The sequence below is a fragment of the Alosa sapidissima genome, chromosome 7 (assembly GCF_018492685.1).
Source record: "Alosa sapidissima isolate fAloSap1 chromosome 7, fAloSap1.pri, whole genome shotgun sequence".
Taxonomy (NCBI): Eukaryota; Metazoa; Chordata; class Actinopteri; order Clupeiformes; family Clupeidae; genus Alosa; species Alosa sapidissima.
In genome coordinates, this window is record NC_055963.1 from 14,121,215 (window position 1) to 14,133,935 (window position 12,721).

A 12,721-nucleotide genomic window follows, 5' to 3' on the forward strand; every position below is an offset into this window, starting at 1 on the left:
ATCAGCAATTGCACAAATAGCTGAGTACTGTCACTTTAAATGAAAATACTGAAATCTAAGAAATGTGCTAAATAAAAAAAGACATAAAATGTAGCTGAAAAAAACAATGGCATGTTGCAATATCTCAAGGCAACCCTAGCATACAACCCCTAACAGATTGGAATGACAGGAGTCAAAGCAAACTCAATTGACTGATAAAACCTCACAGTCCAAAACAGCCTCAGAGCCTGAGGAAGAAAACAGTCCTCAATGCAGCTGCACGTCGCTCTGTCTTCTCCCAGGGTCATAACGTGGGGTGAAATCAGTCATCAGTGCTTTCTGATGAAAAAGGCAGAGAATTAGGGCATTCATCAGTGGAACTCACCGACCGGGGCCCAGCTGAAACTATTTCAGGCATTTTGGCGGCAGGTTTACCAAAGCCAAGAGCCATCCGGCTGCATAATTAGTAGGATGAACTCACAGGGGGTATGTAAGAGCAGGCATGCCTAGCAGTGCCCCCTATGTCTTAAAAACACCACTGCCTGACTACACATGCACACACGTACACACTGTACACACACACACACATACATACAAACACACACACACACACACACACACACACACACATACAACCGCCCCCCCCCCCCCACACACACACACACAGACACATACACATATACAGAGAAAAACACACAGATTCTGCTGAAGTTGTGACAATACCAAATCCATGCATTCAAATGCTATTCTATAAAAACAAATTAAAAGAAGAAACAATAAAAGCATTGTAGTTACGTTTGGAGTCCTTCACAGTCTTCAGTGCCGATTGTAGCCTCTCCAACATTTTCAGTAAGTATGGAAAACAAGTGCTGGGAAATCTCCAATCCTAATTCTGATCTGTTCTTTTTAATCCTCTTAACAAATACACGTTTGATCCCAAAGCAAAAGGCTACAAATATTATTTTTTACACTACAACTGCAGGAGACCCATTGACTTCCACAGTGGAGAGACACCACTGAAGAGCATGGAGGAGAAAGACCGAACACATGAAACTGAGCAGGACATGGAGTGAGAGTGGGATTGAGCAAGAGAGAGAGAGAAAGAGAGAGAGAGAGAGAGAGGGAGGGAGGGAGAGAGAGAGAGCGGGAGGGAGAGATGGGGGGGAGTGGGAGGAGGCGGAGTGAGCTATAAAAGGGTGAGAGAGAGCATGACAGGGAAAGCCCAGAGAAAGAGAAGAGAAAGGCAGATAGAACACGGAAGAAAAATACTGTGAGTGACACAAAATAAGAGACAGCTTATTACACTACACCAGATTCTCACACTGACCACCATCTGGAGAGGAAGATGGAGTGACAGAGAGAGAGACAGAGAGAGAGAGAGAGAGAGAGAGAGAGACAGAGAGAGAGAGACAGAGAGAGAGAGGAAACAAATGGAAAGGAGGAAAGAGATAAATTGAGTGAGTGAGTCAGTTACTGGCTGGACAGAGAGAGTGAGACGGGAGAGTGGGCAAGGGTGCCGAAGAGAGAGGAAGAGAGAGAGAGTGAGACGGGAGAGTGGGCAAGGGTGCAGAAGAGAGAGAGTGAGACGGGAGAGTGTGAGAGTGGGCAAGGGTGCGGAAGAGGTGAGCGATAAGGACAAGGAAGCGAGGGAAAGATGAGAGAGAGAAAAAGAAAGACTGAATAAGAGCAAAAACAGAGACAAAGACAATCAGAGTGACAAAGAGGGAGATGCAGAGAGAGAGAGAGAGAGAGAGAGAGAGAGAGAGACTGAGAGACTGAGAGAGTGACCCAGAGAACACCAGATAGCAGTGGAGGAGATAAATATAAAGAGAAGGCAGACAGACAGAAGTGAGAGAGAGATTGCACAGAAGTACGCACAGAAGTAGAAGGAGAGGGGGATAGAAGAGTCCAAGCAGCAGAGGAGTGCCATCAGACCTCATTCATGTCGCTGAGTGTCTCTCCGTCAAACAGTTCTTGGAGAGAATTCTATGGCTGGCTGAATCGCCAAGGAGATTGTTTCTCCAAGTTGAAAATGACATCAAAAGATTCCCTTGGTCCAAGATCACAGTCCTGTACTTCAAGAAACCTTATATACCTTATGCTTATGCCATCACCAAAAATGGGAATAAGTTTAAAAAAGTAAAGAGAAATACAGAAATATTTATTTTTTCCTTAAAGCCTAACAAATGTTTTTCCACTGTGGCATTATGGGAATGGCACATACTAAACTGCACACAGGCTGCAGGTGCCCTCTCCTTGTCTATAAACTGCACCTCCCCATCAGACAGGGCAAGGGCGATGGAGTATGGGACGCAAGTACTATGGTTCCTTGTATAAAAAAATCATACAAAAACATGACTCACAGTATGCTTGCTTGCACACACATATACATACACACGCACACACACACGCACACCCAAATGCACACACACACGCACACACACACAAATGTACACGCACACATACCCGCACACGCAGACACAAACAAACACACACGCACACAACACCCCGGACAAAAAGCACAACTCCACCCACACCCACACATACAAAAGTATACACAAGTGGATCCCAGAAGTCCAAGCATCCACACAAAGGAGTGGAGAGCCACGAGCCTGAGGGGAGGTACCCAGATCAACACTCTCAACGCTCTGGAATAAATATACACAGATCAACGCTCTCAACGCTCTGGCATAAACATTTACATTCAGGCTCCCACCGCAGTGCTGCAACGAGAGGAATGCCAAACGCGGGCAGGTTTTATGCTCGAGTGAGCCCTACATCAAACGACTGCCAAACATTACCATAACATTACTGTAACATTCATTTCAGGCCATAATAAAAAATGCTTGAAACTAACATCGCTTTACATATCATGTTGCATATCTTCAAACGCTCTGGAGTCATCAGGGTTATAAGTTCACTGTGATATTCCCAGCATGAGGGAAAAAACCATTAGCCTCATCCAGGCTAAACCCTTATGTTACAGAACTGAACACAGACAGGTGGAAGAGGAGGATAAGAAAGTGCTTGCTCGGAGCCTTCCACAGTCTCTCCAGCTGATAAGCAGGATAACAGAAGTTATTACGGCTGTTGACATGGTGTCTCTAGTTGGTTTTGCATCATTGCACCACTGTACAGAGAGAAAATCCAGGCTCACTTAATGTTCACATAATTTAACATAAATAATCATAATTCATTCGGCTCTTTCAGGGCGTATTCTGAAGAACGTCATAATTTGCGCAGGCTGCAGACATGAGTTGTATAATGAGATAAACTACAGTAACCATGATATACCATTTCATTTAGTGTTTTATGTTCTGAAAAAATGGAAAAAGAAAACAAAAACTCCGTCCTGAGGAGTTAATTTAATTTATGGAATAAAGGGCCTCTCTGGGAATAAGACAACAAAACATCAACAAAACAGAATCAGGTTCAAACTAAATATTCATACTCCAAATAAACAATCAACCTGGGTAAAACATCACTATTACCACTGCTAATGCAGCTGCCTCCATAACAATCATTTACTCAAAAACAAACACAGTTGCTCTCAGGGTAATACCAGTCATCTGCTTCCTGAGGCCCTGACACTGGGCGTCCACAGCGCATTTTCATTTATTCATTTGGCACACGACTTTGTTTGAGAGTGAGGCAGGATACAAGTTTAAGGCAAGGACACTTGGAAGAGACCGGACGGAGTGCATTGCCAGAAAACCGTCATCCGTAATTGGACAGGGTGGTGAGTATGAGGTAATTACGGAAAAGTTTCAGCTTCCAAAACAAGTGCATAGTCCCTGGACAGCGTCCACGTCTTTGATAAGCTCCCCCGACAATCAATTACATTTTGATTGATAGGGATACTTTACTGAATTCAGCAGACGCTTTTAGACAAAATCATGCAGAGTACACCAAGAAATACATCAGCCATATTTGTGCACCACGGGGGAAAGGCACTTCTGAGCCTACAGCAGACGGTAGGAGTACGAGACGTGTAAGACACGAGCCCAACTCACCTCCGTTGACCACATCCTGAGAAGCGATGACGAAGCCGAAGCCTTCGCCGGGTCTCCTCCGGAGCTCCACGTCCAGGGCCTTGGACAGGAGGCCGCCTCTCCCGTCTGCCGGCTGGCCTTTGGACACCGCGCCCAGGGTGGACGCGGACGACGCAGAGCGAGAGGTGGCACCGCCAGTGCCACCGCCAGCGCTGCCCACCTCGTCCCCTAACCAGTCCCGCGGCTCCAGCGTGAGGGTCACGGGGATGGAGTCCAGGAAGCTGGTGCTCTGGACCAACGAGGGCGCCTCGGCGGAGGGGGAGGTGGGCGAGAGGGCGTTGGGCGTGGGCGCCGTGGTGTCCGAGGACGGGGAGAGCAGGTCCGGGGAGGTCTGTGGGAGCGAGGACGAGCTGTGTGTGTGGGGCATGCGCTTGTAGAAGTTAGGGGAGATGGCAGAGCCAGGCCCTGAGATGAGCACAAGAAGGAAAGAGAATTTAGCTGTGAATAAATAAACATCCAGATACGTTGCTCTTCTATGTGGCACTATTTTCACTATTGACTTGGTATTTATGCTTACCAAGAATTGCAATTTGCCATTTTATACAGATTCTTTACCAATTTAACACCCTCATATATGATTAAATAAGTTAAATATGTGCTACTTGCCTCCTCTGTAAACCAGCAGAACCACCTCTCCTTGAACAATATGCTCCTGGAGCACTCTCTGGACCTGAAATGATATCACACCACGTCACTCGTGCACAAAACTATTCAAACTACAGTTAGTTTGCTTGGCTTTCAAAGGAATGAAAAACTTTGATTACATAACTAAAATAGATTGAAGACAGAATGGTTTCATTAAATTAATATGGCTTTGAAATTCAGATTGACACTATGGAGAATTCAAATCTTTAATCATATTTTCCCAAAAGGAAATGTAATTCAAACAACATATTCATACTGATCAGCTAAACTTAGCTAACACAAACAGATACATTAGCAGAAGGTCTCTTGGCATTAAACCTCCCAGTGGACGGCGTCACACCTGTGCAAAGCTGAGGCTCTGAACATCGGCACCGTTGATCTTGATGATAGCGTCCCCTGCCTGCAGGGAGGGGCACTGCCGCCTGTCCCACACCCTCTTGACCACAGCCAGCTGCCCGCCCTGGCCCCCGGCTGTCACGCTGAAGCCCATGCCCCCACCCTCACTCTTCCCCAGGGCCACGGGCACCATCTCCCCCCCTGCCCCTCCTCCTGGTGCTCCCGGAGACGCCAGGCTGCCAGGGTTGGCGCGGGGGTGGCTGTTGACCGGGCAGCCGTTGAAACCGCACGTGGTTGCCACGTCCGCGGGCGGCGTCACGACCAGTGAGGTCTGGGGCATGAGCGGGCGCTGGCTGGCGCTGGGCGCACCCGGTGTGGTGGCGGAGGAGGACGAAGAGGCGGCGGTGCCCACGTCGGGCTGGGGCAGCGGGAGCTTGGCGATGGGCAGCGTGGCCGAGGAGGAGAGGTCACTCTCGGACGACTTGGAGCTCTGGTGAAGAAGCCTGGGAGCAGGGAGGGAGTTGTTGTTGTAGTTGCGGATCAGTGACCCTCTACAAAGAGGGGATGAGAGGAGCCAGAGGTTTACCTAGGCATCTACAGTACAGACACTATCTACAGACACTATCTTCATCTAGCTCGACAACTGAGCTGCACCTCCACATCACTGACACAAAGACTACACCTCTGTCTGTCCAAAACTCAGGGCTACACACATTAAAAAAAATAAAAACTGGAACTGAAATGGTAAATGGCGATAAAACTGGAACGGCGAAAACTGGAACTGAAATGGCGATAAAACTGATGGCAAATGAAAGCACACATCAATCTGAGACTTTTGTCCACCCTCAGTTATTCATAGGTGTGCTGAGTCCAAGTGTTTTTCAGAACAGGTTATTCACAACATTAACCTTGGTTTGTACCAAGGAGTCGGCGTAAACAAGAGTCTGTCATAGACGCTCTGTTTGCCTCTCTGCCAACACAATAACCTTAAGGTCTTTGTCCTTTAGCTTGTTGTATGTGAACAAAATGAATGAGCCACTTTTAAAATCGGAAGGTGAAATAGATGGGCTTAGGAGAGAGGCAAAAATCTCATGAGTCTCATGTGTTGATAGTTCTACTAGTTTTTCTAGTGATACTTTTAATGCATTTATAGAGTTAATGAGATATTGACTGTATCAAACAATATAATGGCAGTATAAGTAGCATTAGTGCTTAGCAGCTCTGTGTGTTAATTATGTACGCGCCACTGGTGTCTTTGTTTACCTCTTACTCCCACCAACTGAGGCCACCTCGGTGTCGCTGTGACTGGACGACATGCGTTCAGGAGGCGGGGGGCCCACCGCACCCCCGTGCTGCAGTCCAGAGGGTCCCCCGAGAGGGTTGCCGTTGGTGAGACCGTACGAGGGCGGCGCCACACCCCCGTAGCTCGCTGCGTTGCCGTTGGCGTCCAGCGGGGACCTGGGGTAGATGCCGTTGTGCTGCGACTGGGAGCGGCTCATCCCCAGGGGGCCCATCTGGTGGTGGTGGTGATGGTGGTGGTGGTGGTGGTGACGGGCCTCGGACAGGTGGTTCTGGGGCTGGGCGGCGTCCGGGGGAGGAGCGGTCAGCTGCTGGGGGTTCTTGGGACAGCCGTCGGGATTGTAGAGCATGGGGTAGCCACGCCGCACCACTACGTCCACGCTGTGGCCCATGGGCACTGACTTGAGCATCTCCACCACCTCCTTGTGGGAGAAGCCCAGCACACTTGTGTCGTTGATGTAGACCAGGAGGTCCGCTTGCGGAGGGAGAAGAGAGTGGGAGAAGACATGGGGTGGGGGCGTGAGGAGGAGAGGTGGAGGAAAAGAGTGTGTATGTCATGAAAAGATAGATGACTAACACTGACACCTGCTGGGACAGTTAGCTGTAGTGTCATTTCTGGCTTTCAAGGCTTAACCATCACTGGATGGTTTATCCATGTTTTCTTACAGGTGTGAGCATGTTTCTCAGTCAAATGAAAATAGAACTGCTGCAAACCTACTTTTATTTCCCCAGATACATACATGTCAGCGGTGTGAATGCTTGCGTATGTACATGTGAATGTGTGTGGCAGAGGGTACGTGCGGACACACATACGTGCGTATATAGTATTAAGAGTATAGTCATTTGAGAGTGCTATACGGTGTGTATATATATATATTGTATGCTGGCACGTGAGCAGGGAGCAGTGTGTGTCAGAGATAGCGGGATTAAAGCCCTCCAGCCTCGTCGGGATTAGAAGCAGATCAGTAGATTAGGACCATGAGAACCTCACAATCACACGGCCCTAATCCCACAAAAAGAGGGAGAGACAGAGGGATGAAGGGAGAGATAAGAGGATAGGAGCCAGGCCAAAACCAAACAGGAGTGAGCTCTCCTGGTGAAATGCACCTCCTCTCTCTCTCTCTTCTGCACCCTTGCCCACTCTCCCGTCTCACTCTCTCTCTTCGGCACCCTTGCCCACTCTCCCGTCTCACTCTCTCTTCCGCACCCTTGCCCACTCTCCCGTCTCACTCTCTCTTCGGCACCCTTGCCCACTCTCCCGTCTCACTCTCTCTCTACCCTTGCCCACTCTCCCGTCTCACTCTCTCTCTTCCGCACCCTTGCCCACTCTCCCGTCTCACTCTCTCTCTTCCGCACCCTTGCCCACTCTCCCGTCTCACTCTCTCTCTTCCGCACCCTTGCCCACTCTCTCTTTCTCTCTTTCTCTCTCTCTCTCTCTTTCTCTCTCTCTTTCTCTATCTCTCTCTTTATTTCGGTCAGTCAGTCTCTCTGCGAGACGTCTGTGAGAACAACAGCCCATTAAATCTAGTGATTTATTCATAAAAAAGGGGGGTTGAGTTTCGAGAGAAAAAGGGAATGAACATTTCTAGTGATTTAGTCATAAAAAAGGGGGGTTGAGTTTCGAGAGAAGAAGGGAATGAACGTTTCTCTGCCTTAATTCTCCTCAAAGCTGCCTAACAGGTTGAGGTCAGGGTTTTGGACGGTAGCGTATAGCTGTGTCATGGTGATTTAAACTGTGTACCTGTGTCAGGACATGGCTATAGGGGGCATTAAAAAAAAACGTATACCATGCTGTTTCACAAGTACCACCGAGATATGGACGTCTGGTGATAAATGCATTAAAACATGTTCTTTTACTTTAGGCTAACCTTCAAACATGCTGTGCAAATCAGTATTACAGTCAACTGTATAGTTTTATATGTTCATGTTTTTTATTTACTGACCAAACTAAGCTCACTGTGATTCAAGAAAAAAGTATGCAAATACAGAGGGTTAGCACACAGTATTCCCTGATGATTATTGTGATAAACTGTAAATTGTCTGGCACAAATGAACCTGCTGCAAGCATAGTAAATACATACTGCATATCTGCATAGACTCACAGTACACAGGAGAGGAGCTTGCTGTATATATAACCAGAAGCTATTTGAAGTTATATTGGGCGTAACATGTCTCACAAATAGCCAACTTCAACAAACTGTACACTTTTTCAAGAAATAAAAAATACCAAGTAATAAATGACCATTAATAATTTCTTTGTTTTGAGTTTTTGTTATCTCCGGAACTTGCCTGTGCCTCTGGAAGAGTGTAAGAGAGACGTCCTGTGTTTTATTACCTGTTTTCAGCGCAGGTGGACCACCAGGTGTGACACTGTACACCTGCAGGAACTCCCGGGGCCTGCTGCCACCCACGATGTTGAAGCCAAAACCCCTTGGCCCCTTGGACAGCCGCGTGTGGATGGAGTAGCCCTTCAGCTCCGACGGCTGGTCCGTGAACGCAGGCACTAACACCCAAAGCACATAATCTAGTTAAATCTACCATGGACAGCGTCCAGTACAAAAACAAACGGAACACAAACAAAATACACTTCAATGCCTAACATGTCCACACACTAAAAACGACATATAAATTGTATGCATTTTCTATATGGTCAATGCTTGCCTGAATTGAGTGTTGGTGGCTTCATGTTGCCCTTAGGAAGTTTTGTATATACAGCTTAGTGTCATCCATGTGTGTGCCCCTATTACAGATTACATGAGGGCACACTCCCCATGCCAGTGAGCATCCACTGAGGAACCACATCGCCATCTGCTGGCTGTGAGCAATAACTACCATTTTGCGATTGGGCAATTCCCTTCTTTTGTTTAAGGAACTTCTACATTTTTTTTTAGAAACAGATGTACAGTAATGACTTCTTCCATAACAGTTCATTTGCATGCAGAGTGTGTGTCCACTGGATGCGGGGCATAATGAAACAGCGAGCTCGCTCGAATGAAAGGGGGGGGGGGGGGGGGGGTCATTATCTGCACGCTGACAGGCAGGCGCTGGCAGAGGCAGCAGAAGGGAGATGGGGAGAGCTGAGAGCGCCGTGCAACCTCCGTGCAGGAGTGAGTGTAATGTGAGTGACACGGTGACACTGGCACTGCAAAAAAAAAAGATGAGAACGGAAGAAAGAGAGAGAGAGAGAGAGAGAGAGGGAGATGGGATGGGATGAGAGAGAGTAGAAGGGGTAAAGAAATGAGAGATAAGAGAAAGAGAGAAGGAGAGTGGTTTTGGGGGCAGAGAAAGACAGCAAGAGAGAGAGAGAGAGAGAGAGGGGGGGGGGGGGGAGGGAGGGAGGAAGGTGGATAAGATGGAGGGTAGGAGAAGAGTGAATGGGTAGAGGAGGAGTTTTTCTTCAATCCTTCGGAGAGCACTCAGGAGAGTGGGCTGATAGCAGGACAGGAGGAAACCAAAGGGGTTTAGGCAGGAAGAGTGGGGGAGATATATATATATATATACACATAGAGAAAGAGAGAGAGAGAGCAAAAGTAAGAGAAAGAAAGACAGAGGGAGACACTCCAAAACAGCATGGGCACAAAGGGAGGAGGAGGTGGAGGAGGAGGTGGAGAAGGAGTATGGAGACTGGCGAGATGCCAAGCTCACACTCACACTCACACTCACACTCGGTCTTGCTGACGATCTCTTTGCTCTGCGCTCGGGGGTCCAGCCAGCTGGTTGTCTTTGAGTTATGACTGAAAGCATCAGGAGCCTTAATGAGTATCTTCATCAGCGCTAAATACTAAAAATAATGCAATGTCACCTAGATACAGCAGCGTGTTAAATCTCTGAGAGCACTCCTAAAATGTGAGGTAAAGATGTGCAATGTATAACGATCTAATCTTGGCCATTTATCACCTTCATTAGAAACACCAATTACCAGACGCTCTTAGCAACTTGACTAACATGGAAATAAAACACAGTCATAAAACCACCTCAAAGCAATGCAACCTCCAGTGGGCAGATTCTCTTCATTAAACTATATAACCGTATTACATGTATCTACATGACATGGTAGACTGTAATTAATTAGTTCAATTTTCATAAAACTCACACTGTCAATGATCTCATATCATGCTATACCCACAGTGCCCACAGGGGGCAGTACCTTAACCTAAAACGACACATGATATATTCTACAAAATATTTAAACTATGAACTGTAAAATGACTGACTGAGTGAATAAACGAGAATGCAATCCCCCAAGGCGAGGCTTACTCTATGTAGTATGGCTCCCCTGAGTCGCTGAAGGCCATCTCCCAGTTTTCGGGCAGCGCGCCCCCTCTGGCCCCGTTCTCCGGGCCGCTGCCCTCCCTGCTGCTGGGGTCCCACGTCTGGTTGGGGGACAGGATGGTGGTGGGTGCGCTGCTTGCGCCCGCAGAGCCTGCTGAGGTAGCACACCAAAACACACGCACACACAACTGAAAACCCAATTATAATCCAAAGGTAATGTGTCTCAGTAGTTAAGGTGCTAGCCTACATGGCTTTTAGGTGGTCCGTCAGCTAGTTTTCGACCAAAAGCTCTTATTGCTGCTTTAGGGCTACTAAAAAGTCTCTATTTGCTAATGAATAAATGTCTGAATAAAAGTTTCACAAAAGGACAATTCATTGTTGTACAGAAGATAGAATATGATGGGTGAGTGACAAAACTAGGGATTAAACTATTAGCACAAAGTCCACAGGGAGATTATTGAAAAAAGTAAGGAAGAGATTTATATGGAATGTCTAGCAGGATAGCAACTCAAATTCAGATTGACTAATTTGTCTTCACATTCTACCACTAATGCTATACTAATGCTACCAGCCCCAAGGACATATGTACTTAGGGCATAAAACCACTGATACGAGCAAGCCACCCCTGTGCTGTAAATTACTTTGGATAAGAGCCTGCTAAATGGCTAAATATAAACATAAAAGCTTCCCGATTCACCTCATCTCAGTGGGGCAAACAAAACAAATGGCAGCCATTTTGGAAACAGTTTGAAAACAAAACATCCTGGTATGCAGCGTCTGGAGCGTGGCATAAAGATCAGTTAGCAGAGCCCTGCAGAGGGACTGCAGCAGCCCTCTCTCTTTCTCCCTCTCTCTCTCTTTCTCCCTCTCTCTGTCCCTCTCTCTCTGTGTCTCTCTCTCACACAAACAACCACAACAAGAAACTCTGACACAGGCATTGTTCCAGACACACACACACATACTGTAGGCATCAACTGAAGGCCCATATCAAATCCACATGGCCACACTGCAGAGGCTAACCACTGAAGTTCTGCAATATGGGAGAGACTCGGTTAACAGAATGAAATAAAGGAAATGGGGGGAGGCGGGGGGTATTGGCAGGCTCAGAGACTTAAATGATTCAAAGCACAGAGGACACTCTAGGTAATTCTGCTACCTAACCCCTCATTTTGCTGATCAATACTGCGGGATTGTGTTTTTGCTGTGGGTAAGATCTTTTAATGACCCAATGGGATTTTTACACAGAGAAAACAGAGGCATGTTGCCAAGAAAAAAATGTACAGCATTAATACTGTATACTTTCTGCAGTATCATGCAGGGTGCAACCGTTGCTACTCAACATGCTGCAGACACAAGCAATGGTGACTGATCTATAAAGAGGCAGATAGACTCAGTGGGACTCTGAAGGCTGTGTCCCGTTGACCAACATTTCCCTCTTATCTTATTGCACAATAATAATCACATTCACTTTATAATACCTAAACCTCCATTTGATTTTTTTTTATTTACTAAATGCTATCTGTAATCAAATAGTATTTTACCACAATCTGCGTACCAGTGGGTGTTCTGCTGTAGTTGCATGACAAACCCTATCAGGAAAACCACTAAATAAACAAAATATGATTTCATGAAATTGAATATCTATGCTGCATTGAACAGCATGCATCTCTTTACTTTCACCTAGATCTAATTAGCTGGCCTTGGCTGCAAATGGCTGCTGCTTACAGCAGGTCACAGGGGGATTGGGAAGGCCGCGTGTCCAATATCTTAACGAAGCGCCCTAACAACCTACGACTCCCTGAGCGAGGACTGAATGCTTCCTAAGGTTTTCACTTAAGAAGTTGTTTTTTGATTATGTGTACAAAATATATTGAATCATACCATATGCAAGCATTGGTCTCCCTGCTACATTAGTCTATTAAATAAATGTAAGCTGCATAAGTCTATTAAGTAAATAGAAGCACAGATACAAGCTCCTCCTATATTATATTTAAATCGAATAAAGAAGAAGTAGAGTAAATAAAATGCCAACTTTATCACTACAGATAGTAAAGCCAGAACCGGTTCTCCAGTGTTTCAAATTACGCTTCAAATGTACAGAAAAATAAAACCCATCTTTTTTATTCCGCTGGGGGTAC

General features: G+C 46.6%; 1 protein-coding gene across 2 annotated transcripts in view; it reads right to left on the reverse strand.

Annotated features, from left to right (window-relative positions):
- The window catches only part of LOC121712996 (membrane-associated guanylate kinase, WW and PDZ domain-containing protein 3-like), a 42,117-nt gene that overhangs the window by 16,772 nt on the left and 12,624 nt on the right, over positions 1 to 12,721 (reverse strand). For both annotated transcript variants that reach the window (XM_042097212.1, XM_042097211.1), the window contains 7 exons: positions 10,569 to 10,737; positions 9,963 to 10,045; positions 8,647 to 8,814; positions 6,276 to 6,786; positions 5,017 to 5,563; positions 4,638 to 4,701; positions 3,993 to 4,436 (listed from right to left, as the gene is read on the reverse strand). In XM_042097212.1, the coding sequence (XP_041953146.1) occupies positions 3,993 to 4,436; positions 4,638 to 4,701; positions 5,017 to 5,563; positions 6,276 to 6,786; positions 8,647 to 8,814; positions 9,963 to 10,045; positions 10,569 to 10,737 (1,986 nt within the window). The remainder of the gene's footprint in view (positions 1 to 3,992; positions 4,437 to 4,637; positions 4,702 to 5,016; positions 5,564 to 6,275; positions 6,787 to 8,646; positions 8,815 to 9,962; positions 10,046 to 10,568; positions 10,738 to 12,721) is intronic.